This window comes from Vidua chalybeata, chromosome 7 (assembly GCF_026979565.1).
Source record: "Vidua chalybeata isolate OUT-0048 chromosome 7, bVidCha1 merged haplotype, whole genome shotgun sequence".
NCBI classification, from domain to species: Eukaryota; Metazoa; Chordata; class Aves; order Passeriformes; family Viduidae; genus Vidua; species Vidua chalybeata.
The window spans coordinates 13,786,359-13,814,142 of NC_071536.1; the positions used below are offsets into that span (position 1 = coordinate 13,786,359).

At 37.9% G+C, this 27,784-nt stretch overlaps 1 protein-coding gene across 3 annotated transcripts in view; it reads right to left on the reverse strand.

The window, feature by feature from the left end:
- Positions 1-27,784, reverse strand: part of PARD3B (par-3 family cell polarity regulator beta) — a 396,105-nt gene that overhangs the window by 198,809 nt on the left and 169,512 nt on the right. For all 3 annotated transcript variants that reach the window (XM_053947862.1, XM_053947861.1, XM_053947860.1), the window contains exons 6-10: positions 22,930-23,016; positions 19,238-19,363; positions 14,371-14,726; positions 12,650-12,789; positions 11,742-11,870 (exon numbers count right to left, since the gene is read on the reverse strand). In XM_053947862.1, the coding sequence (XP_053803837.1) occupies positions 11,742-11,870; positions 12,650-12,789; positions 14,371-14,726; positions 19,238-19,363; positions 22,930-23,016 (838 nt within the window). The remainder of the gene's footprint in view (positions 1-11,741; positions 11,871-12,649; positions 12,790-14,370; positions 14,727-19,237; positions 19,364-22,929; positions 23,017-27,784) is intronic.

Below are 27,784 nucleotides of genomic sequence, written 5' to 3' on the forward strand. Positions count from 1 at the left end.
CTGGCCTTCTAACATAACCATTTTGCATTTAACTTTCTCAAGGTTTTAGATACAAGATTTTCTGCCAAATCTTCTGGGTTTTTTTCAACTTGCACATATTCTTGTCAATTGATTCCGGACTCTTAGATCAGAACTCTACTCAACTGGCACATCCTGTCAAGAACTGGACAGAAGCAATTCTTCTCAGAGTTTCAGACATGTGATGGCTCCTGCCTTTAGGGCAGGACTTGTTATTACTTTCCTGTTCCCTTAGACAAGCAGTTCCTGCATGTTTCTGCTCTCCTTCCACTTTAACCTGTGACATCTGCACTAGACTTGCCCCTTGTCTATGTCAATACTGTGGCTGTGTCTTTGCCCATATCCCAAGAAAGGCAGTGACAGGGCTGTTAGCACAGGACATAAAGCTCCCAGTGCTCCTGCCTGGCTTAACCAGAGAGTCACAAAGTGCTTTACAGCACTACCTCAGTACAAACTAAGACTTCGTATAAAGCTGAATTTGGTCACCCAACAGAGATGTTTAGTGTTCTCCATTCCCCAGCTTCCTTTAAGATAATTATGTTGTGCACTAGTACTTGTTAAGTAACCTACCATATCACTCTATGCATGCCCAGATATGTTCAGCAGGACTCCAGACAAGTACAGCAAACTTTGTCAGTATTTCATTTCCTATGTTTTCCTTAGTACTTAAACTGGAATATGTAACATTTGTCTACCATTTTCCTTGCTACAATTTTCTATGAAATAGATTACTTAATCATATCAAAACATCAGTAAATTTAATGTAAGATGCTTTTACCTATTACTGGAGAACTCTCTAATATTTTTTAAAGTCCTTCACAAGTTTCTTGTTCAACATAGTCCAATCATCCCAAACATTTCTCCTTTTCATTATTTATATTCAGCTTTATCCAAAGATTCAGCAAAAGCTGATTTTAAAATAATGTTGAGCTTTGTCACTATCAAAAATTTGTTACCCATGATGGAGGCTGAAAGTCAATTCAAAGATTTCACAGGGATGGGTAAGAGGAAAGGAGATGCATACCTACAAGTCAATGATTAATTCACTGTAAGGCAAGTAAACTCTGTCTTTACTTCCTTAAAATTTTCCTCAGCTACTCACTGTACAGCATCTGATAGCAAATGCCTGGTAATAAGTCTACAACATCAAGACTATTTGGTGCAAATACAAGACTGAAAATCTTATTTGTCAGAGGATGTGAGGAGCAGCAGAAAGGAGGAAAACCAAAGGAGAAAAAAGAGATGAACAAAACCTAGAAGCTTGATTTCATCCTATACTTTCTAAATGTTTTCAAATAATTGTCCTGATCATAATGCTCTTCCCAAGTAATACTTTCTCACTGATGACAAAAAGAGCTCCAGCCATCCTTAAGTTAACAGCTCATCAATTAACTGCTTCATTTGGGCAGCTAATTTAATGAATGATGGCCTCTGTTCCTAGAATATGCAGGTATGAATATTAAATGCTGACAGTGACTCACAGAGCTGCATTCCTACTGCTTCTATTTCCCTGACTTTGCTAAAACATTACCCCAAGACATTAATACTTTACAATATAGCAACCACCATCAGCTGAATTGAGAGGAAACCCTCTCCAAAGCATTAAACCTTGAATTCTATTAGAAACCCTTCTTACCTCAAGATCATCCTAGAATCTGAACTCACTCAAACACAGAATGAATGAAATGAGCTGCAACACAAATACGTTTCTAGCCTGGAAAAAACGTACATCTTTCTGTTATAAATTACCCAGTCAACAACCACATAATGTATTTTCCATAATAAATGTATCATACCTCAGCAGTTCAGGAAATAAATGATAGTATACCACTGAAGCTATTCCCTACAGCAGACATAGGAAAGTAACTCAATTGTAGCAGGATAAACAAGAAATCTTCACATAAATAGAAGTCCAGATAGCTAAGTGGTGCTCCCTCAGGATGGTTAGAGCTTTGAGATGGCCTGGCCTACAGACTCTGGGACTTTCACAAAGTCCCAGATTAGGTAAGGCTGGAAGGGAGAACAGTGGGTCATCAGGCCCAATCCCCCTGCTCAAGTAGTGTCATCCTGGAGCACTTAGCACAGGACTGTGTCCAGGTGGTCCTTGAATATCTCCAGTGAGGGAGACTCCACAACCTTGAGCTCCCTCAGCCTTTCCTCATACAAGAGATGCTCCAGTTCCTTGATCATCTTTGTTGCCATCCTCTGGACTGGCTCCAGGAGCTCCGTGTCTCTCTTGTGCTGAGGAGCCCAGAACTGGACACAGCACTCCAGATGTGCCTCACCAGGGCTGAGCAGTGGGGCAGGATTTCCTCCCTCCACCTGCTGGCAATGCTCTTCCTAATGCACCCCAGGATCCCATTGGCCTTCTTGGCCACAGGGGCTCACTGATGGCTCAGGAACAGCTTATTGTTCACCAGGACCCCCAGGTCCTTTCCCACAGAGCTGCTCCAGCAGCCCAGTCCCAGCCTGTGCTGGTGTGTGGGGCTGTTCCTCCCCAGATGTGGCACCCTGTGCTCACTTTGGGGAATTTCAGAAGGCTCCTCCCTGCCCATCTCTCCACCCTGTCAGGGTCCCTTGAAGGGCTGCACAGAACTCGGGGGGATCAGCCGCTCCTTGCAGCGAACCTGCTCAGGAGGCATCTGCCCCTTCACGCAAGGCACTGATGAATAATGGGCCCAGTATTGAACCTTGGGGGACTCCAAGGCATCCAACGAGACCCTGTGCCACTGTTCAGCCAGTTCTCAATACACCTCACTGTCCTCTCACCCAGTCCACACTTTCTGAGTTGGCCTGTGAGGATGTGGTGAGAGACAGTGCTGACAGCCTTGCTGAAGTCGAGGTAGACAATGTCCCTCATCCATCCAGGTATTTGTTTCATTGTAAAAGGCAATCAGGTTAGTCATGCATGATTTACCATTAATGAATCCATGCTGGCTACTCCTGATTACCTTCATGTCATCCAAGTAAACAGAGTTCCCTGAATCCTCCTTCTTGCCCTTTCTGAAGACTGGGGTAATATTTGTTTTCTTCCACTCCTTGGGCACCACTCCTGACTACCACGACTGCTCAAAGATGATTGTGAATGGCCTCCACAGCTCTCTCAGCACTCGTGGATGCACTGCATCAGGGCCTATGGGCTTCTGGATGTCAGGTTTGCCTAGGTGCTCTCTAACCCAATCCTTCCTGACCACAGGAAATTCTTTCCACCGTTCCTTTACCCTTGTCTCCCAGGTCAGAGAATCCCAAGGGCTGGCCTTGTCAATGAAGACTGATGCAAAAAAGGTGCTTGGCAAACCTGCCTTCTCTGCATCCTCTGTTACCAGGCTCCCTGTTATGTTTAGTAATGCCCCTGCATTATCCTTGGTTTTCCTTTTGTTATGGATGTATTTGAAGGAAACCTTCTTGTTGCCCTTGAAATCTGTGGCCAGATTTAATTCCAGATGGGCTATGGCCTTCCTTATCTTGTTTTTACTTACTCTGACAACCCCTCAATATTCATTCCAATTGATTTGACCCTGTTTCCATCTCCTGTGTATTTCCTGCTTATGCTAGAGTAATGACAGGAGTTCTCTATTCATCCATGCAGGTCTCTTGTTCCCTTTGCCCAATTTCTTACTCATTTCTTTCCTTTAAGAAAGGTACATCGAGATAGGAACACTCTAAAGTATTAATAAAATTTACTCAGCAGAGACACAGTTTGAAGTTAAAAACAAAAACACACACCCACAACCAAAAAATTCCAACACAAAACTGAAAAACAACCCAACACTTCAAGAGTCAGTCTCCACTGTTTATTTTGTCCTTGCTGGGCAGGTTCTTCCTTCAGCTTTGCTAAATCTTAGCCATCAGCTTTCAGTGGCTTCTACAGCTGCAGCAAGCTCTGAACAGTCCCCTCCTGATAAGCACATTTCTGCAGCTTAGTGATGTTTGTTCTCTAATATTTATAGTGGTCTGCCAGCCACAGCTTCTGCTCCAAGCTCCCTCCTGGTTGCACCAGCCAGCACACTAGGCAGCTCCCCACCTCTCTCAATTGCTTGGGGAAGACAAAAATCTCCTCTCTCTTTCCTGAATCAGAAGGCGACAGAAGTTGTCTAAGAATCTTTCCACTTGCTGTCCAGATTTGGTGGTTAAACAGAACAGAGCAAACAACCAAACAGGTACTATCCCTCTTAAGGGAAATCAGGACAGGAATGTTTTAATCTACCAATATACCTGCATGCAACTTCAGTAAAATCAAGTCTGACATTTACCGAATCACCAGAAACAAGACAGACAAGTTCAGAGTAGAGTTTATATGAAGGTGAGAGAACAGAGTTTGCTAGATATGAAAGCAGAGAGCCCTAATAACACAGTACTAAATAATATTCAGCAATGCAGGCTGAAAACCTGTATTTAAGGGTCTCAGGATACATTTAATTAATCTTCTCCCAATGATTTTAATTTTTTAGAAGCACATCTCTACCTCAGATATCTGATTTTTAAATTAAAATATTATAACAAATGATTATTAAAAATAATCTAAAATTTTACTGGTATCACCAACAAATTCTCAGAATTTTAAAGACCACAGAGAACATACTTTTAGCCTTCTCCCACTATACACAACTGCTAAGTCACCGGAGCAGTACAATCAGAACTATAACCTTTGAGAAAAGTACTGTGCATTTTATTCTTCCACTTTCTACTTAGTCCATGGCTATATCTACACAATATTGTGTCAATCCTCTGTCTACCATGGCACACCACTTTCAATTAGTCCTTTTATTTAATCTTACAATATCTATTCTCATTGACTACAGCACTTTTAATCTGTGGATTTATGATAACCTAATGCTAATCTCTCACTGGAAAGGCTGCCTTATATATCCTTATTGTGTTTTTTGCCAAGAGAGAAGCTTACAAAAAAAATTTGCTCTCAGGCAGGAAGGAAATAGCATTTGTTTGACACAACAAGAGACCTTTCAGTACCTGTCTGGTGCCCTTGACCAACACACTAATATGGCCTCTCAATATGCTGACTGCCCCTTGCCTGGCTGTTCATTTCTGATAAGAGATGTCAGCCCCCTGGGGTGCCATTCAGAGCTGACAGCAAAAGACAAAACACTCAGGAGGGTTATTTTCAAAGGTTTATAAAGGAAATAAGACATTTGCATGCTTTTGCAATGACTTTGATAAAAACATTTAAATTGTGGCACTACATAACTATTATTGGCAGAAAAGCTAAAAAGAAGATACTCCCTATTTGCAACATGCTCCATGTTCTTTCCAAGCACTTAGCCACAATTAAGAAATATTTTGCTGACAGGTCAGTCATTCAGTCACTATAAAATCTGTACTGTATTTTGCAGTAGACATTTTGTAACACTCTCAAAAGTAATACTCAAAGGTAATACACTGTTGTAATCTTGTCATAATCTAGTAAATAACTGAAATCATTGCTGCATGTATTCATGTTTAGCATTTCTGACACTTATATTGGCTTCTTTAAAATTATCTGTACTTCATACTAGAATAAAAACTAAATGGCCACTAATGGGACACCCTGCTAAGGCAAGAAAGGCGGTAGCAAATCCATGGAGATATATGATAGCATGCTTGGATAATTTTAACACTAACACAGTACACGACAAATTTGTGTCATGTTAGATAGAATGTGTCTGGTTTGAATTATGTAGACTCTCTGGAATTATAGTTTCAAAAACTGACAAAACTAGACTCAGCTCTTCATCCAAAGCAGTTACAGTGCATTTCAGAAATGGAGATTCCCCACTTTGCTTGACTCCCCGTAGAAGAACCCACCAAAGAAACGGTTGGCCCTTGCAGAAGTTTTGTATCTGTAATTTGGTGTACACTGCTCCTCAACATTAAAAAATACAGTCTCACTTAACCTTTTAAGCTACATAACTGTAGGAAACAGAGGAAGAAAAAGTACCTAGTTCAGTCCTCAGTCAAGGTCAGCCTCACTGTGAAAACACCCATCTTCAGCCCACGGATGGAGTAAGCTTTGTGCTTACACACCCTACTGAGCTGGAGCCTTATGCAGTTAATACACCTTGGCACCTAGAGCCTAAAATCTTCTCACACATGAAGATGGGAGGCTGCGTGGTATTTTCAGCATGAATTTAAGGGTACTGCTAATGTATCATTTCAGAATTCATTCCGGGCACAGGTCACAACACAGTGATCTACAAATCCAACTCTTTACTCATTTTAGTGCTTACTGTTTTAAAGATATGGTAAACAAAGCAATAAGCAGGGTATAATTCTTTTATGTCTACTTCAAACACCACATATGTATGTTTTACATTAAGTCACCCTAGGAAAACATTTTTCTAAGTTCTTTATGTATTCTAAGACAGAAAGATTTTTGATATGTTCATATGGTATATGTAATAGAACTGGTGACCCTTGAAAATGGCAAGGCACTACATTTGTTAGCAGGATTTAAAAATTGCCCAAATACTCTGGTTTTATTAAATGTAAATGCTGTAGATCTGGGTAAATGCATCTAAAATATATGAAAATTCAATTTCTGTTAAGACCAGATTTTATATGCCTCTATTCTGATGTATGTATACTTATGATTTCATATATTAAAGTGGGCTTCCAAATAATTTCGGGCAACCTCAGAGCTAAGACTTACTCAAGTAAGCAGTTTTCATTTCCCAGGGTTCTGAGGTAGGGTTCCTAAATCTAGGAATTTTGGGCAGTAATCCCATAACACATCTTATGAATATATTACCTCATAGTACAAGTAACATTTTCTCTCCTTACTTGTATCCTCTCTAACTTTTTTTTTACCAGCAGGCAGAGTACCATCAGAGGTTTTTGCAGGCAATGAAGGTTATGACCAGGTCTTTCAGACCATCCTTTTAAGGTTCCTTATATTTGCTGGAATATAGGAACAGTGGGCTCTGAAAGGCAAATAATTGTTGGATCATAACACTCTGATGGGCCTGACAGAGAAAGCAATAGTAGACCAGATGCAATAAGGTCTCTGTGGCCTCAAAAAGGCTCACAACTGCTATCATATAGAAAAATCACATTTGCTGTTCTGGTACCCTTATGGACACTTCACTGCATATGAGAGCTCAAAAAACAACCACTTTTTAAAGGTACACAGATTACCATGCAATTTATTTCCATTTGGTAAATTAGGGAGTCACACACAAACCCTGGATAAAGAGATACTTTTCCATGTGATAGGAAAAATTGTCACATTCCTTCTTAAAGCTGATCTCTCACTGACTTTTGTAAAGAGTACAACTAATCAACAAACCTCAAAGAACAGTTTCCAGTACTCTAAGACATAATGAAATAGTAACCATCTTCTGAAATACATAATGAAGCTGAAAACCTCTGAGGGGCTGCAATACACAATGTTTTGTCTTTAAAAATATATGTTTGTGTAGACACAAATAGTACTTGCTGGAATCACTTTCTGACTGAAATTATTTGTCCATTTCTGGATAATTGAGCACTAGAATCATGGTTTTGAACTACAAAAACAGGTGCAAAAATGGTTAAGTCTAGGCTGTAATTTCACCTATTATTTCCTGCACATAAAAAGGCAAGCAACAATTAAAAGGAAGTAATAGAAATTAAGCTTTGAATATTAAAACAAATAGGCCAACTGGTTTTCCTTCAGGCATATAAGTTCAAGGCAGTGGAAGAAATTAACTGGGGGAAGACTAAAACATAAAAGTTAATCATATGGTAAGTAGAAAAAAATGCTTAATTGAACTTGCCACTCATCCTGCTTCCTTCCATCCTGTATAATACACATGTAAAAAAAGACTTAAAGACCAATACCAAGTTTAGTATATTGTTGTTCATTTAGCTATTGTTATAAAAATTATGGTTTGTTCCCTTTCATTCCCCATTCTTCAGGCATCAGTTAATATGCCAAGAAACCACAGAAATAGCAATTACAGTTGCAACTGTAAGTCAAAGAGATTTTTAAAACAAAAAAATAAAGGGTATGCAAAAATTACAATGTATATGCTCTAACTTACAGAAAAATGCATGCAAATTTTTTGGTGCTATACTATTTCTGGAAATTGCAAAACAGTCACATTTCTCTGCTGGTGCGTATCATATAGAATAAAGAATTCCAAAGGATCATAGCACAGAATGGGTTGCACCAGAGCTGCTCTCATCCAAGCAGTATTCCCTTTTTTACTAATGCAGGGATAAAGAAAGACATGGGCAAGTAAATAATTTTTGCATCATTATTAAAAGAAATGGTACTTTCAGATCATACACTTCCCTAGAGAAAAAACATGATGCAATGGACACACATGATTAAAACACTCTATTTCCAAAACACAATAGAACGATAGCCACAGTTTGATGTGCATTCCATTCACTTTGAGAGGAGCTGGAAAATCTAAACCTACTCAGTTGAACCAGTTTCTGTCTGTAATACTGACCATCCTGTAGAAAAGAGTGTTACACAGTTTAAAACCCGAATGCACCTTAAAGAACACACCAATCACCAGCCACTCCATAGACTGTGGTAATTAAGCAAATCAAGATCTTCCCCTGGAGTTTTGGAATCAGCTCCTTATTTAGCTGCTACATTGTCAACAGCTGGCATGAATTACTGGGAACATTTGGCTAACTGGATAATAAGGAGGACAGCGTGTGGTTGGTCCAAATTCTACTTCACTAATCTGTTTCAAAATATATATAAAAATAATATCATTAGAGCCTCCCTTTCTTTTTTTTTTTTTTTAAAGGAGTAACAACCCTACAAATTTGGGTTTTCAAGTCTTTTCCCTTGTTATGCACAAACACTGTAACTGTGTAACTCTCAGATGTTGCAATAACCAGTGTAACCAAAGCCCCAATTGCCTAAAATGTAATAATACTTTTTTGCAACACTGATTCACCCTCATCTGTATCACATCTCGGCTGCTGTGACAAAGGCTTGCTACTCTGAATATATTTTTCTACTTGCTAGCAATTCATAAGCACAGATCACAGAAACAAAACACCCAGACTCTGCTCCCATCTATCATACCGAAGAGAAAATATTCGTGAGACCAAGCTTTCCCCAAGCCACAGCTTTATTACAAGGTAAAGTCAAATTATATTATTATGGACCCACGCAGCAAAATGCCACCCAGTGTGACTTTATTGCATTATTTGCTTTGTGCTCATGCAGTTATCAAATTCTCTCCAGCAAATCCACATAAAAACCCAGTTCTAGTGGAGCAACGTGCTCAAAAGTGGTTTTGTGCATGCGTTTCTAGTGGGTCCAGCTTCCAGACGTATCTTTGCCACAGGAAACTGTGGGGAGTGGGTACATTTACTAGGTGGCCATTCTTTTTCTTTTAACAGATAACAGGGAATCTAAAGAAAACATCTCAGATTACAGTTCCTGGAGACCTGCTCGAAGCAAGAACAAGTCTGATATAGAGCAATTACCATATTATTGCCAGGCATTAACAAAATCCCCAAGTATTCAGGTAAATTCTGCATGCATGTTACACCATCAGGGCACTCAGTTACAGCTGTCCTTGAAAAACATTGGATTATCCACTGTTTTTCCTTCCAAAAACAAACATTTAAAGTGCTGGCATTTTTCTCCTCTTTGATAAAACAGTACTGTAACTTTTGAGGTAGCAGAGGATTAGTCCAATGTAATATCATGGCTAAAGCTGAAACCAAACAAAAAAGCTAAACCAATTTTTTTTTTAATCTTTGTTGAGACTATTCTCAGACACCTCATGAATTATAACAAGCATTGTGTTAGCATCAACATCTGGTAGCTTAGTGGGATGGTAGCTCACACTTCTGCTGTAAGCTACCAGATGTTGCTGAAGGGCTTTTTAATTTAGATGGGCTGGTTCCATAAATTTATGTAATATATTTCAGTAATTCTCATTTTTATTATGTTCTACTTGATTGAGGTAATGAGGAACACAGAGCAGCATTAGAATTCCCACATCATCACTGTTACAGTGAGGGGCATCACTCGTGCATCATTCTATCACAGAGAAAGCAATCTAAGAGAAGGTCAAGCCAGCAGGATAAATGTGGCTACTTCCTGGATTTCAATCATGCCAGTCATAAGTAAATCACCTTTTGAAAGGTAGTTAATCCTTGCTGTAGAGACTAGAATTTATTATCACACAATTGTGGCAGGTAGAAATTATAAACAGCTTTTAGATTTTTCCAATTTTTTATACACACACACTGCTACAGTGATTTCCAGAAGAATTTGCACTATGACAATACATAATAACATATAATGTTGGGGGAACAGGAGAGAAGAGAGAAGAACTCATACTTTTTAAAGTACATTTTTTAAGTAATGTGCTTTATAACTTAAAAAACCCAGAAAACACTGTTAATGGCTAGCAGTTTCAAAAAGTAAGCTCTTATTTAGAAGAGCCAGTGAATGAAAAGAAATTCTACATAGAATAGATAATTTAGTACTTTAAGACTTTTCCTCTGATCCACACAGACACTGGCTCTACAGCTCAGGGGTTACTCAGCAGAGCAATGCAATGACCAACTTTGGTGCTTTGGCAATCACTGACAACAAATGCCCAATTACAAGGCTGAAAACTGTCATTATGCTCCTTGAAAATTACACAGTAAGAGAAAAATGGATACAAAAATAGTTATGCTAGGACACTTCACAACTGCTCATGAGAGAAACTGGGCACCAGAGGCACAAGAGAAAAGACTCACATGAGAGAACCTGAATCCCCTCCAACTCCTTATCCTGTCATGGGCAACCCTGACCTCAACAAGGTCCAACTGGTAACAGGGAAACAAGAGGAAAACTGTCAGTAATGTCCTGTGGGGAAGCATAATGGAGTATTTCTGTAGAAGATCCTGACAACAGTCTAAAGGAAAAGCAAGAAGGCAGCATCTTAAGGAAAGCATGAAGGCGGTTTGTGTTCTTTGAAGGAGATAAAATGAGACAAAAGCAGGAAATGCTGTCCTTTCCTTATCCTGAGGACTTAATGAAAGGTCAAGTATAGCCATCAATCAAGATAAAGAAGAGGCAACCAAAGAAATGACCTTCTCTGAGGGGAAACGAGCATGTATCAGATAGTACTTTTAGTCTGATGCAGTTCTCTATGCGAGAGAAAAGAGAACACAGTTTCATGCCAGTGTTAATAAAAAACAAAAGTGAAAATTAGGCACTTGAGATGGCAAAAAGACAAGCAAAAGCCTATTAAGTCAAAGGCTAGCAGCCAAGGAAAAGCTTGCTTCCAAAATTTGTGAGGAGTGCAGCAGAGTTCTATTCCTCACCACGCCTGCAGTTGGGCACCTGGCTTATGAGACATCTCCTGGGGGCAGTCACCCTCACTAGTTTGTCAGTGATAAGCTGCAGGCTCATTACATGCACTTTAAACTTCTGGTTTAAAGCTTGTTGCTTTTCTGAAAGAGAATAACCCATTTTTAGTTATGCTTGACCTCACACTTGCAAAATTAATTTACAGTATTCTCCTGTGAGTTATGCTTCTGCTGTCATTTTTGGGGATGAAAAATCAGATTGTGTGGAATTGCATCTATAGTAGAAAAAAATCAAACATCCTCAAAATCAAATGTAAGTATAAATACTTCTTGGAAATAAGCCTTACGTGATTACCTTTTTCATTGGCATGTCTCAGCTGACATAATTTCTATTTCCTGGGATAGTATTTAACCATGGAATTGTTTCAAAATCACTCTTTGGGAAAGAATAACAAGTTTACCAGCTCTCGAGGTAGAAAGGCCTCCTCCTGACGAGCCACAATCAGACAGACAGTCTCGCCTTGCTTTGTGCTTCTCAGCATAGCTACAAGCTCTTCCTGGGTCCTGCCAGTGATGTCCCGTCCATTCACCTACCAGCCACAAAAGAATAGAGGACGTCTTATCTCTGGCTGCCTTTTAGCAGGTTTATTAGGTTTCCCTCACCTAACACAGGTGTCATTCAGTGACTGAGAGCAAAGAAGAATCAGCAACAGCTCCCATACTGCCTCCCCCTCTGGCCCTGCACAAATTACTTAACCTTTCTCCTCCTCATTTTCACCATCTGTTAAAGCAGCTCTGTAGTACTTACCCGCCTTGCAGGGGGTTTGTGAAGCTTAATTAGTTTGTAAAGCACTTTGAAGATGAAAAGTGCAGAAACAAGACCTTAGTATTAAAACTGTTTACCTTAAGAGCGTTTTGAGGTTAGTAAGTAGAAATAACCCATTAGATAATAAGATTGTAAGTCACAAGATATCTGAAAATTTTCAACAGACCGATTTGAGCAAAATTGCCTTAAAATGAGCACTTTACCAGCTTGATATTAACTGGAGATTTTTGGATGTGGCTGAAGAGGCAAGACATGTTTTGGTCCTCAAGCAGTACATTTATCTGCTTTAAAAATCAAGATCTTATCAGGTTCCCCTTGTTCAAACACCCCATGGACCCTTGTGAAAGAACCATTTTTCCACCTCATGGTGTAAAGCACTTGTTGACAAACAAGTGACACAGAAACTCAGAGTCACTTTTTTTTAAACCAAGGACAAGAATTGTAGTTCCATGCATCAATAATATATATGAGGAAATAGAAGATTTATGACAAAGCTAGCGATCAATTTTAAGCAACGCAAATACAACGGATATTTATTCTAACCTCCAGGATTCTGTCTCCTGACTGCAAACGACCATCTTTTACTGCTGCACCTTTTGGTAAAATATTCTTCACAAAGATTGGACCAGGACCATGTACTGAAGAGTCTCTGGTAACCACTGTGAAACCAAGTCCTTCTGGACCTAAAATGTCAGACAAAGAACTCACAACATAAATTTCAACATGTAAACAATTAACATTAAAAGTAAGCAAACAATGCCAGATCCCGGAGACTCATTCCTGTTAACTCTTAAAGAGAAAGCAAACAAAAAGCTGTAAACACAAGCCAATCTCCAGCATGGTCTAGAGAAGAAGTCTACTGATGTCCAAACCCATACACAAACCCTCTTACAACAGCTACAGAATGGAAACACTTGGGTAAGCACATAATAATAAAAAACAAGAAAGAACTCTCTTTTTAAAACATTTACCTTTTCTTTAGGTCATTAAAATATTAGTCTTCAATTGTTGGATTCAGAGCAATTGGAGTTGTTTATTTATAAGCATAAATATAATTTAGCAGGTTTTACTGAAATTTGGTAAATGGGAAAAGTATCACATGATTTGAATGCAAAACTTGGTGATGTGCTGTTCAGAAAGGACAAAGTGGTATTTCTACACTTCCAGTAGTGAAGTTGTTTGCTGCTTAGGAATAAACAACCTCAAGTGTTAACAGATATGCTATAACAAGTAATTAGGGAGTAAAATAAATGTTAGCAGGTATTGCTTATAAGCCACTAAAATCACTGGGAATAGCAGAGTCCATAAAAATCTTTTTCTATTGAGTGGTATTTCTACCCATGTGATAGTTTTCAAAGATATCATCATGTCAGCATCACATTGCTATAACTTCTAAAAATACAAATGTTTCCAAATCAAAAGCATTAGATCTAGAATGAGGAAATTCTTAAGTAGGTTTTATTAAGACAAAGCTGAAGAGGTCAGAAGTAAAAAGGAGTGATTTAAGTAAAGAAACAACAAAAATTAAGAAATGAGAGCTTGCTTACATTCAAAATGTGTTATGAGAATAAAGTTACAGATAGTTTTCAAAAGGGCCACTTCTAGGATCAAATTTTACTCTTAGCCAAATCAAAGACAGAAACCAAATAGAAAATACAAATGCTAATTAGAAATTGCTTAAGCACATTTTTAACACATTTCTAAACATGTTATTCCATTCAAAGACAGACAGCTGCATGGTGCAGCAATTAATGATATACACACAAATTTGGCCTCCTGACAGCTGAATAAATATAATAGAAAAAAAAAAAAGGTTTGCAGAAAATAAAAAAGGAAAAGACAAGTAAAACTGTGGTCAAGCTCTTGGAAAACATGAAACAGAGAAGAGTAGATTTTTAAACATATCTTTATAAGAATGTCATAACACTGTCGAGGTCAATTAGCAGGTTAAATAAAATAATAAAGGTCACCAGCAAACAGTTCAAACTTTTGTTCTATACTTGTGCAAAGACTGAACTATCTCTTAAAATCACTTGTTGCTAATGGAATTGCTTCCACAGCCAGTAACAGAGATGACCTGATCAGTAAATCTGGATAACATACATCCAAAATATAAAGAAAGCCCACTATAGAAAACATTACTGTTTACATACCTATACCTTTTGAAAGTTTTGGAACTTTTAAATGATAAATAACTTGCTTGTATTTTCAATGCCACTTGTGACATTGATACCAAATTAATCATACCATATCCAAAGACTTACCTTTTTTTAGGTCTATCTTTATTTTCTTTGCATTTCTCTTGTTACCAAAGCCCATAAGTGGAGACAGTGAGGGAGAAGAAGGCTTTCTACCCAGACGTGGGAGGTTGGGGCTCTTAGCTTGTTGCAGTGCTCCCTGTACACCTGACTCCAAGATTGCTCCAGAAATATTAATTGTTTTCACAGCAGGTTTTGGATGAAGAGGAGGTGGAATTTTTGTTTTTGTAACTCCTTCTTCATTATTCAGAATACAAAGAGGAGCAATAGCAGACTTCTCATACTGTTCTCGGTTATATGGAGGAAGGACTTCCAAGATGACACTTTGAAATTTCATTGCCTGACGGAAGATGTCCTGAGCCCTTTAAAAGAAAGGTATGAAAATTCATATGACAAACTAGAAAAAGTGGGCAAAATTTGAAATTGTTTACAGAGAATAAGATGAAAGTTTACCTTATGTTCACATCTACAGTGTCCCTTTTTTTAGAAAAGTACACATGAAATAAGATTTCAAAAATACAGCATTTCCTTACATTTCAAGTAGGAGCAACATATCTGTTGGAATTCCTAAGCTGCTAGAAAACTATCAACCAGAATAAACTGCTGAACACATTTCTTCATGCAGAGCATCAGAAAGGGAATTTCTGATGGCAAGACTGCTGAAGTTACAGCTTGCTGCTTTTTTCAAGAGCTTGTCTGTCACATATTTTCTTGTTCACATAGACGCACACTGAGCACTCATCACCAATTGTTCTGGTGAATACATCTACTCCAAGCAAGCTCAACTCTCAATTTTTTCCAAGTCCAGTCTAATTGCTCCTCAGATTCCTTTGTAATCCCTAATGCAACTGCTGGCTGATTCCACAGCAATAAAATAGGATGAGGGTATGGGATACATTGACACTAGAAAAAAAACCCTGGTGATCAAAATGGTGCAAATTATTTGTGTTTCTACATAAACGGATAAATAAATAGGTCGATATTACTCACATCTTTCAAGCAGTAACCTTTTGCAAAGTGGATATGCAGACTTCACATAATCAGTGTTTTTACAGATGTGCTCAAATGCAACACCAGAAACTGCTAGAGCATTTAATGGAACTATTCCCCTTGATACTGATAGCGCAATGGAGAATGGTTTTAAACTAAAAGAGAAAGATTTAGGCCAGACATTAAGAAGAAATTCTTTACTCAGAGGGTAGTAAGATACTTGAACAAGTTGCCCAGAGAAGCTGTGGATGCCTCATCCTTGGCAATGTTCAAGGCCAGGCTGGATGGGGCCCTGAACAACCTGATCTAGTGGGTGACATCCCAGTCCATGCCTGTGGGGTTGGAATGAGATGATCTTTATGGTCCCCTCCAACCCAAACCATTCTATAATTTTGTGAACTGATACCATGGTAACAATACCGTGCTCAGACTCCTGTGCACTGTAAGGCAATTAAGACAAGTTGGCCAAAAGAAGTGTTCATAAAGCCTTCCCTGGATTTTGAATAACCTGTAGATTTGGTCAATCAAGCCATGTTACAAACCTTGGATTCTAAAGGAACAAAGGAGACTTCCCTCTTTCTATGCTTTACTTTCCTACCTTCTGTTGAAGTGGACTGATTTTCTTCCATACTGCAGAAGACCACTTGAGTACAAACAGAAGAAGTAGCTGAAGAGCATTTTGAGAATGAAAAACTGAAAACTTCTGCTTATCATGAGAAGGGAGACAAGAGGGGAAGTAATGGCTACATTAAATTTTAAATAAATCATGGAGTCCTTTTAAGAACATTGTACTTATCTCCTACCCTTCTGTGGTGTGTTTGTCAGTGTGAGTCACTGTTTTGCTCAAGTCTTTGGATTTACTCAGTTATGTAACAGGAATCAATGTTGAAAGTACTTCTGAAATAAGTGGTTTTTATTTTTTTTTTTCTACACTGACACAGGAAGGAAGCCACTGCAAATATAAAGGTCTTGAAAACACACCTACTGCTTTCCCAGATGAACAGAGCTGCACAGTACATCCACCTTGCAACTGTAGGTGGTGGAAAGGAGAGGCTGTTTCAAGAGGGTTTTCTGCAGCATGAAGACATTGAAGTCATGAGTTAGTCCCAATGGATACTGCTGTTGGAAAGAACCATCCTTGCTACACTGAGTGTATGAGCATGAAGAGTCAGAAGAGCAACATTCACTGACAGGCGATGATGCCAGAGAGAAACCTCAAACTTGGAAAAGAAAGGTACCAGGGAGAATGTTGTAGGGAGGCATTCTTTTAGTATCACCCTCAAGGGTTCTGTTTCACAGCTGTAACAGACTGTGCCCCAGTGTCTCTGCCGTGGTTATAGGTTAGCTGTTCACCTATAGCTTGTCAAAGTTCTCAAGGACAGACCTTACCCTGATAGCAGAAACCATGGCACGCTTCCAGCATACAGGATGTAAAATGTTAACTCTGTTTCTTTCACACCCCATCTTCATCCTTGTAAGTAGCCACTTGGTCATATGTTACAAGGTAATTTAATAACTCCGTTTCAAAAGATTAATATTTAAAATACATGCAAGAGAAAATATAAGATCTCCTTCAAACAAAAATTAGTGGAAATCACTCAAGACATCCTATGGGAAAGTCCAAATGCAGTCTTCAGGGGCAAAATAACTGGCTGCACTTCAAAGGGAAAAAATAATGAATGGAGAAATTTATATTTCTTGAGACCCCAAGTGCATACTTTAAAGAAATAAGGGAGTCAGTTAAAAGAGGTGCTAGAAACTCTGCAGCACAACAGAATGTAATTGAATAGATTAGCAGCAAATGAAAAAGTAGACCAACAGTCCCAATATATAGCTATTATAAATGTGGGAATACAGAAAGTAGGCTGCTGCTGTTACAGATGCAGAAGAAGCAATTGTAGAAAGTCTCTGCTGAAATTAGAAAGAGACAGCATGTAACAGTCTACGTGCTAAAACAGCTTTTACAAGGGTTATGAAGAAATGTCAATTTGAAACTAACCAACAGATTCTCCTCTCCAAGAAGAATCTGATTGTTATTTCTGGGTCAACAGTCATTGGAACAATACTTTGTTGTATCTTTTACAATTAGTGGATTTCTGTAACTTGGACTTCTGTCAGGTTAGTACAGTTATGTCATGCAAGATGAAAACTTAAATGGTGTGTTCACAGAGATTAGTTTCAACCTGGAAGGAGTCTTTCTTTAGTCATTCTCCACAGCCACGGAAGAGAGATGATGTTGAAAGGTATTTTGGAAAATAATTCAGCAGAACAATGCAAGACTTGGGAATAGGCTAGAGCTCATCTAAAATGTTCTCCCCAGTCCCCAAACAGACATTGAGCCCTCAATACGCGTATTTTTTCCTCAACTGCCACTGCAACCACACTACTTGCGTTTGTAACATAAGGAAACTTAGCCCAACAAAATTAGGCTCCACTCTGAGTCACCTTTAAGTCACTTTTCTCTCCCAATAACAGAGAGAGAGTCTAACAAGAGTGATCTCTCTAAGCTAACTCTTATGGTTAACAGTCCTTCCAACTCCCAAAACTTTACACAAGCTTTTAGAAAGTGTCGTGCATGTAGTGTTTTGAAGGAAAGCCTTACAGAGAACTAGAAAATTTCCTGAAGTATTTCAAACTGCCCAAAAATCTAGTAACCTTACAGAAAAATATGCAGAGTCCTCCACTCCACAAACACCTCATGGGCTGAAAGCCTTTGGAGATCAAGTTACATTCAGAAAAAAACACAGAGGAGACAACTCATTGTAAAGAAAGGATCACATATGATTTCAAGAAGAGAGGTTTTGATTCAAGCAAAACCTTATTTGCAAAATTTCATTACAAAACTGCACAAGGGGGCAATGAATGTTTTAGTAAGATACTGACAATTATGTTCTGCTAAAATTGATATTTTATTTAGGAATTTGCATGGATGGAAAAGAATGGTATGTACTATAACACAAAGTGCTTTTACCACCAAATATGCAGAAAGCTGTAAATGAAAATCTATTGGGAGGGAAAAAAGCACAGTCTCAGAAACCTAGGTATAAAGCCATAGGTATTCTCAAGAATACCTATGCTACAGAACTGGTTTCATGAAAAACTTTTTTGCAAATATTTATTCCTAACTGTGAAATTAACGTACTGGATTTTAGTCTAGAAGCCTTGAACATTTGGCTTACTGTTTAGAAAGTTACGCCTCCACTCCCTTGACATCTCAATAGGTTTTTGTTATATTATAAACAATCACTCAGTTATCTAAACATATGGATTAAAAGTAAAAACAAATTACTATTTAATTAGTACAGCAAATATCTGTGAAATTTGAGAGCCTATTCTTTTGTGCAACAATGCCACATTAATCCAGAGATGATCAAAACAACCTTTTAGTTAAAAAATATTTGAGATAGATAATGTCAACAGACCTTTAATAAAAGTCATAAGTGAGACTTTCCATTTACCTCAAGTAATCATAGTTTGCAAGTAGAAGTATTTTTTAAAAAAATAATGCTAAAAAAACTGCAGAACAATAAAAAATCTTATTTAATTTGCAAAAGAACATTAAACACCATGCTGTGATGTTGACTCATTCTGAAGGTCTTATGAAAAAAAAATACAAAGAATATTGCAAAAGTAACAGAAGAAATAGAAAGGGAAGAGAGCAATTACAAAACTTAATGCTATTAAGTAAGCACAGTAAGTTCAATAAAACTCCTCAAATTTCACCTTATTTGGAGGTTTCAGAAAGAAAATTACTAAGTTTCTGTCACATATCAATTTTAAAAGCATTTTTTCTGAAATAAGTATTAATCCCTTTACAAATCACTTAAATACAGCACTGTATAAAATCTTGGCTAGTAAAAAGTGTTAGTAAACCAGCACTTACTGTGCAAAGGTTTTATCTGTAAGGTCCACGTGGTTTATCTTCACAATGCATTCATTTTCATGGAAAAGACCATCACGCCTAGATCTGCTGTTTTCCTCAATACCACGGATGAAGAGTCCCAGCATCCTAAAAGGAAAACATAGGTGAAAACTGTCCTTATTGTGGTGATACAAATTGAGAGGAACTAAAAATAGATATCAATCTCTGTACTGTGTATGAAATGATAGAGTAGACTGCCTCTCTATTTACACTCTTTCTGTGCTTAACCTAGAGAAAGGTTTCAGCTGACTTATTAACAAAAAAGAGGGAGATTCCAAAAAATACCACGAAAAATTGCTGCACACTAATGCTTTACTACTTGCAAGAACTTGAGGAGCATTAAGTCCTGTAGGTCATACTTGGAGAAACAGAGGAAAACACCTAGGTCCCTCTCCAGTTAAAAATGGCAGTGTAGCTTATGCAATATTTTTCTGCCACTGCTCTGAAGAAAAGCACAAACAGATTAAAAGCAATTTTCTACCTTGACTATAATAAAATAAACAGGAGCTAGAATGAAACAAAAAAATAACTGACTTCTCTACTTCTGAAAACGTCTAAGAAATTTTCAGTTGCCAAAGCCCCTTGCTTTGATACAAGACAGCAATACTGCTCATTCATGGGGCAGGATAGCAGCAGAACATCAACACCCAAGCTGTCTGTTAACAAGATAAGGGCAAGTAAAAATGGAGGTGCAGCACAGAATAATGCAACAAGTGAGCCAGTGTGGGTAGTGCAAAATTCCAGTGCTGATAACTCTGCTGGGAGTGCTAGGCTAATCCTGACCTACATGGAACACTGCTGTATTGCAAACTATAATTCAATATAGCTATAGCCAATGATACCACTACAGTGTCCAAAAAATTCTGACAATTGTGGGTTTGTGAAGAGCTTCTATAATCAATCTTTGTCCACTAAATTTCCATACCATTTCAGCATCAAAGATGATCATCAAGGCTGACCTTTAGAGACCAGTTTCTATTGGTTATATTCCATAAAATATTAATGTGCAATTTTCAATGTGCCAGCACCCCAATCACAAAACAGAAGTCCTGAATTTTTGTCTCAGATTCATGACTGCCCCTCATATCTAAGTCCATTCAACAGATTCACAGTACACCATTAACTAATTCAGGTGGCACTATATTCACTGGGCATCTGATTTTAGATTTACTGTCTAAGAACATTAAAATATTTGTACTTCCGTCCTATCAATTTCTAAGTGAAAAAATGGCTCCTACTGAATATTAGTTCTTTGAAGTATCTAACAGAAAAAAGTGATTTAATAGCATAAAGATTGTCTTGTAATGTGTGTTATCCTTCACAAAGGATTAAAACGGGTAGTGGTGATGAGGGGCCACAGCCCTTTTGATGACATCCAACTAGTGGCAATCAAAAACTTTAACCCTAAGAACTAACTAAATACAACTATGCAAAAATTCAAACCAGTAAAAGTACAGAAATAAATGAAATTATAAATGAAGTTGGTTGCTCACTAATCCTGCTTGGATACTGCATTCATATATGCAGTAGGATTGCCTACTTGTCTGAAACTTGGGTGTGCTGTACTGCCCATGTGCCTTGAGTTACATAGACTGAGGCAATTTGAATTCATTCCTCCATAACTTTCTTCCACCGCCTAAATTTTAACATTTTAATGCATTAAAATGCACTATTAAATTTTAATTTCCTGGTTTTAATGATATTTAAGTGCAAAAGAAAGGGGGAAAATTATTTCTATTACTTTTGTAGTTCCTGTATAAACTCAGACTTTGTAAATTACTATGATGTTTTAATGATCTGTGGAAAAACTTTGGCCTGCAGCAGCACCACGCTGAAGCCAGCATTACCTTATTAGAAGATAACTTTACAATTGAAATACCAGACCCAGCTAGTCATGGCCAGCATGTCCTCATAAATTTGATCATGTCATCAAAAGAAATAAAAGATGCTCTTCTGCACTTTCTCATGTTATGATGAGTTATGATTTATACTCTAGTCTCAGGCTAGATGAAAAAAGAGGATCAAGCCATTTAAGTCAGTCCAGTGACTGACTTAAACAAGTCAATTTAAGGTATCAGTACAGTTCTGCCAAGAACTGTCTTAAATGTAAAGACAACTACCTAAACAACCAGTAGCTCATCTGTCAAAGACCCCCTCTACTTCAGCAGATCCCCAAAAGCATTTGTAAGTAAGGACAAATTAACATGAATACAGTGTAGACCAAGGAACAATTCTTCTTGCAGGTCTTTAAAAGCTACTCTCAACACAGTGATACTTGAGCACAAAACTGCATTTCAGCCACAACAATTACTGATTTTAATAGCTTTCAATTTCATCAAAATTGTTTTACTGAAAGATCTTGAAATACAGTGTATGCACTACAACATTTATGGCATGCCTAAATCAAAGAGCTCCAGTCTGCATTTCAGAATGGGCAACAAACACAAGTGGCTTTCTCAAGACAAACAGGCAGACCACGAAGCCAAGGATACAACTTGGATCTCTGAGAGCTGCCATTGAAGACCAACTTTCTTCTTGAGACAGTGATGCCATTTTTACAGGCAGCAGATGGACATCTATTTTCCTTTTTGGTAAATAAAACAATCTGAATTAATTTGGGTCCACTTACAAATCCAGATCTTGCCAAGAAAACAGACCTTTACAAGGTAATTCAATCTTTCACATTCTCTGTCCTACATGAAAGATGACAAGTAAAGACACATTTAAGAATTAGACAATTTTTACTTTTGCAATAATTGGCTTTGTGTAACAGGCAGCCATTTTACTATAAAGCAGTGTCATTTATGGCTCTGGCAATTTCCCATCTCTTATTCACGGCTGCCAGTGTCAAATTAACTCTCTGGCTAAGCCTCTGTATGTCAAATTTCAGCCTAGATTTTTTTTTAACACATCCTAGTTACATAGCTTAGAAAACAGCTATAATGAAAATGCTGACGCAGTCTTAACTACAGCACATCAATATGAGCACGCTGCTATAATAGGCTTTTGTGATCTCGATGGACTTTGTTAAATCATTTATAATTAAAGTAATTGTATTGTGACAAAGAAAGGTTCATGGTATAGAGCACCTTTTATAAATGCTATGCAATCAAATCTGAAAGATGGCTTGAAAAATATGAGGTATGAGGAGGCAAGCAATTTCTTTGACTTTTCTTGTCTGGTATGTCACTAAGGAAGAGACTGTGCAGAGACAGTCAATTAGGAAACAAAACAAAACAACAAACAAAAACAAACAAGCCACAAGAGCACAAGAAAACCAACCCAACGCCATACAAAACTATTGAGTCCAGTTTACCACTGCGAGTATAAAACCAGAGACAATTAAAAGGGCATATATGAACAAAGATATTAGTACTGACTGAAACAACTGGACATGGCACTTTGTGCCATGGTCTAGTTGACAAGATGGAGATCAGTCAAAGGTTGGACTCAAGTATCTTTGAGGTCTTTTCCAACCTAAATGATTCTATGGTTGCCTTATACAGAACTTGGACTAGTAAATATTTTGGTAATGGAAGAGTGTCACAGATCAATTTTTGTTTTCCTTTAGGTAAATAGTAGGCATTTTAAGATAAGCACAGCTGAAATCCTTTCACTAATATACTTCTTGAGCAATGCAGAAAATATCTTACCTTCCACTCAAGGATGAAAAAAAGGGCACTACATGTATTCCCAAGGGTCCACCTTCCCCAGAAATCTCCACTGTTTTTGTCATTTCACTGAAAAAGATCACATGGAAACAAATCTCATAAGCTTATTCAGAGAATTCTCTGTATAAGAAACAAATTCCTGATTGAGCAGACAGCAGAAAGGGTAGAAAAAATATTTCACTCAGAGCTCACTAATATATGAAAATAAAATGAAAAGCAAAACAGCCATGAAATTCTTGAATTGTTTTAGATTAGCATTTGTGTTTTTTAAAAGGGAAAGAAATCAAACACTAGACATTTTCCTAAGTTAACCTTCAAGTAAATTAATTAGACTATTAAAGAATAAGCTTTTAAGTGAGGAGAGACTTAATAATCAAAAAAAAGCAGAGGGGAAGGTTATTTTACATGTTCTTAATTTAAGCTCCATGTGAGTTGCTTCAATTTTCCCATGTGGCCACATTATAAACATGAAGATCACACAGAAAGGACACTGAGACTTTCAAGTCAAATAATATTTAAATATACTGATTTCTTCCCTCAGTTGCATACAACCTCTCTGACAAACAAAGAACAAAACAACTTGTGAACAGTAGTGCAACTCAGCTCATTTTATCAAGAAGTTTCCTTCCTCAAACACTGTTATTAAAAACCTCTCTATTATCTCTGACAGACTTACACTGTTTCATGGCAGGTGCTGTTTCACTTCCTATTGACTATTTTACACTGTCAGCCTTACAGTGACCTTTACTCTATTCTGGGTGACCATGACTTGAAAAGGAAGGTACTTGAACTGGCTAGAATTTCTAAAAAATTAGCAATGTCTGTATTTCAGCAGACCTCGTTCCTTCATTCCATAATAGTGTCCATCTTCCAGAATATTCCCGCCCCAGTTGTGAGCTGTGTGTGCCTGCCAATCCCAGAGTGCACAGAACACATGAAACTGAACCAAATGGCCACTTCAGATACTGCCCTGAGTTAAAGACTCAGTCTAACTGATCAAGTGCAGAATGCTAGAGAGAAAGAGACTTCTGGTTGTTCCCTGTGCACCACATCTAGAGAGCACACGTTTGCTAGATAAGATTACCAAGCCAACTTTACTACCACCCTGCCCTCCCCACCTCAGATGATTTTCCCTAGTACCACAACTTCCTCTGGCACCAGCTGACTGATTTTGCTGACCCATGGTCTTAAGATCATTTGATATGATGCAAGAATCAGTAAAAATGCACAGAAACCCATCAAGAATCTGTGATTGCCCTTGAAATGGCAGCACATTTATACCACATTAAGCACAACCTGAAACCACATGGCACAGCTAAGCCCTCTCACAAGAAGCACAATTACTGCAAATGACTTTAAACAAAATCTGGCATTGCTTCCTAATAACACAGGAATATTTTTTTGTTGTTATGAACCTTTACCCAGTTGCACAATGATTAATGAGAAGCAATTTGCCCTAAATACAGTAATTCATAGCTTGATCGACTAAATATAGAATAAGACTGGAAAATAAGTTTATACATTATATTTTTTTTTAATTAGGGTACAGAGTGAGTTTTGGGGAGCTTTTTTTTGTAAACAGTTCTTCCAAAAATGCTGGCACTGTAATGAATTTATGTTCTCTACATATTAAATGGAAAGACCCTGAACAACAAGCCACCACTGATCCCAATGTAACAGATTTACATGTTACTGTATTTACAAAACAGACACCATCAAAAGGCATTTGTGGATTTTTCTTTCCTGTATTCACCTGCTTCATTAATCAGATGGGGAAATCCTGACAAAATCTTCCTGCAAGATTTTTTAAATACATTTTTTTCTGTTGAACCAGGTTAGAAAAGCTAATCAGTGTGGTTACCAAAAACCTCAACAATGCATGCATAGGAAATTAACTCCTCTTTCAGTTCCATCTTCTGCTTCCTCCAATTCTCTTAAGACACAAAGAAAGATAATTAAAGGGCTACTTTTATTGTCTTTTGAACTTCTACAAAATCAAAGTGCTTAAGTAAATTAAGCAGCCAAGCCCTTTAGATTCAGAAAATAATCAGAAGTAGTGAATGGGCTTTTGTTTCTACAGGGAAAATTTAAGTTACAGCTGTCCCCAAATAACCCTATGTGCTCTAGGGAGGAGTTGTCTTCCTAAGCAACTGTAAGAAAGAGCAGAAATTGTTTTGAAGGCTATCATGACAGACAGGTGAGCTGTCATAGTAAATCAACACACTTACAGTTAAAAGCAGGCTGAAAGCCAAAGAAAACATATAAACTTATTTTTAAACTGAACATGATATCTACACACTAAGAAAAATAGGCTTCTTTGTGAAAATAAATAGCCCACATGCACTTACGTATTACTTAAAAATTTTTGGTACATCCTAAAACTTATGGAAGTACTAGAGCACTAAATGTTCAGAATAAGAGCACACTGTGTATGCAAGTATTAAGAGTTTTGGAATTATAATTTTAATCAAAAATCCATGACTCTAAATAGACTTCTCCTTCTCAAACACATGGGACTCTTAGTTACATCTGAGAAGAAAACAGCCTTTCACACCAACTTTCATGGACCCCTGAGGACATGTTATTTTTCTAATATACCTATGAAAGCATGACAGTTAAAAATTTTAAAATCAGAACATCTGGGATTTAATTTAGGTTTTTTAATTTGTTTAAGAACCTCAAAGATTAGAGCGGTTCAGACATTTGGTATAATTCACTTGTTCTGTCCCTCTTCAGGCAGGTTTAATCTGTCCACAAGGACAGCTGAACTCAGCACTGTACTATTTCATGCTGGCTTACAGTTTATACTGTACTGGAGAAAGCATTCAGGAACAGGGCATGACTGAATGAGATTCTAAATAGGATGAGCTCTAAGAATACTAATAACCAAATTCCAAAGACACATTGGACACACAGGTGCTAGGACTCTTCAGTTTGACAGAGCTAGATTAAAAAAATTAAAAGAAGTAGGAGAAAGCAGAATTACTGTCTTACAGGTCGATAGCTGTGACAACAGAGAATGTAATTTATAGATTTTTTGCAATATTCAACACATTTTAAAAACAAACAAACACCTAAATAGGAAAAAAAAATAATTCCAGAAGTTAGTAACCTACTCATGACCTACTGCCCTTCGAAATCTCCCCTACATATCTTAAATGCCTTTTGCAGTAAAAGGAAACACAAATCTGGCCCATCAAATCACTATAAAAGACCTGGAGTAAAATTCCTAGCTGGGGATGAGAGGCTGGGAGCACTGGTGAGCGATGCACAGAGGGTGCCTCCTGCAGTAGGCTATCTCCTGCTTGTTCTTCAAGGAGCAGACAAAACTCCTACCTCAGGAAATCCTGTCCTAACTGAACTTGGAACCCAGTGTCTATGGAATACATAGAGATACATTCCTACAGCAGTCAAAAAGACTGAACTTTAAAAAAGCCTTTATGTCAGTGAAATTTCTCTGAAGTGCAAGGTTCACCCCAACCAGAAACACAGCACTCAGGCTTCTTCCAATACATGCTGGCACCTCCCTTCCCCTTGCTGCACTGAAGCTACCTCAGGTCTCACTCAGGGGAGAACACCTGTCCAGCATGACCTGATCCAAGATGCTGTACTATTGATTTTTAACCTGAAGAGGCTGTTATCATTTGCTATTTAAATTCTTCTTTGTTTGATATTATTGATTTCTGACAGATTCTTGACCGTCTATCACATTTGTTAACAAGGCTTGCCATGCATATTATTAAAAATGCTGATGAGTACTGTTCAACAAAGAGATAGAGAAGGTGTACACATAAGTAGTGAGCATGCACAGTGTTGGCAACATGGAAAGCAAAATTTAAATGGAGTGCTGCACGTTTAGTGGTCATATCTAGTTGTGAATCGATCTGATCCTCAGATTTGCAGTGTTCTGGCTGTGGAATACTATGGCTCCCTCTCCTGTATCACGAACTAGCAGTTTGTGAGTTACACAAAGGGAAAAGATCTATTAGCTGAAAGCTTCTCTGCAAACTACCCAAGAACACTGAAGAACCCACCCCAACACTGAGCACGCAGATGCTTAAAAGGGAACCCTCTCCAGAAATGTTACGTGTTGTGCAGCAAGACCGAGTTCACTGAGGTGCTTTGACCTTCCCCAGCTACAAATGCTTGGTAGGATTGCTCTTGGAGAATGCAGTAGGCACAGCCTAAAGCAGATTAATTGTTTTGCAACACAGTGAAGACAGTACCTCAGAAAAGCTGCTTACTGCATGGGTTACTGGGCAAAACTTGTCATCATGTGTATGTCACAAGAACCTACTGTTTGAGTAAACACAAAGTGTTTACCATTCCAGTGGCATTTTCCTTTGCAATTTTAGTCATATTCAACACTTTCTCAAGTGTTTTTAAGAAAACGTACAGATTAGTAAGATGCCATATCTGAAAAAAAATCTTTTAGTGCAGAATGTCAATGTTTCCCTTGCAAACAGAAAAGCACAGCTGATATTCTGAACATGCTATGTGGTGTTTTTATTGACCACAGCCAAGTAAAAGGCAAATTGAATGTCAGTCAGATGTAGGGAGCTCACAGATGCAGTTATTAAGCTGTATCTCCTTGCTTGTTCTTCACTTGCACCTCCATTTTCATGCCTCTTCCTCCAATGCTGCCATTCCAGAAGAGAGAGCATTCATCAACAAAAGGTGTTGGTAGAAGTGTTGGTGTAGGTGTTGATGTTTGGTAGACAGCAAGGGCCTACAGGGCATGTCAAATTCCTATAGGGCATTTTAAAGAGGAAGCATGCACAAATTTATCCAAATGAAGAGGCTGATGACTCTGCCATGTGCTTTTTTCACATACTAA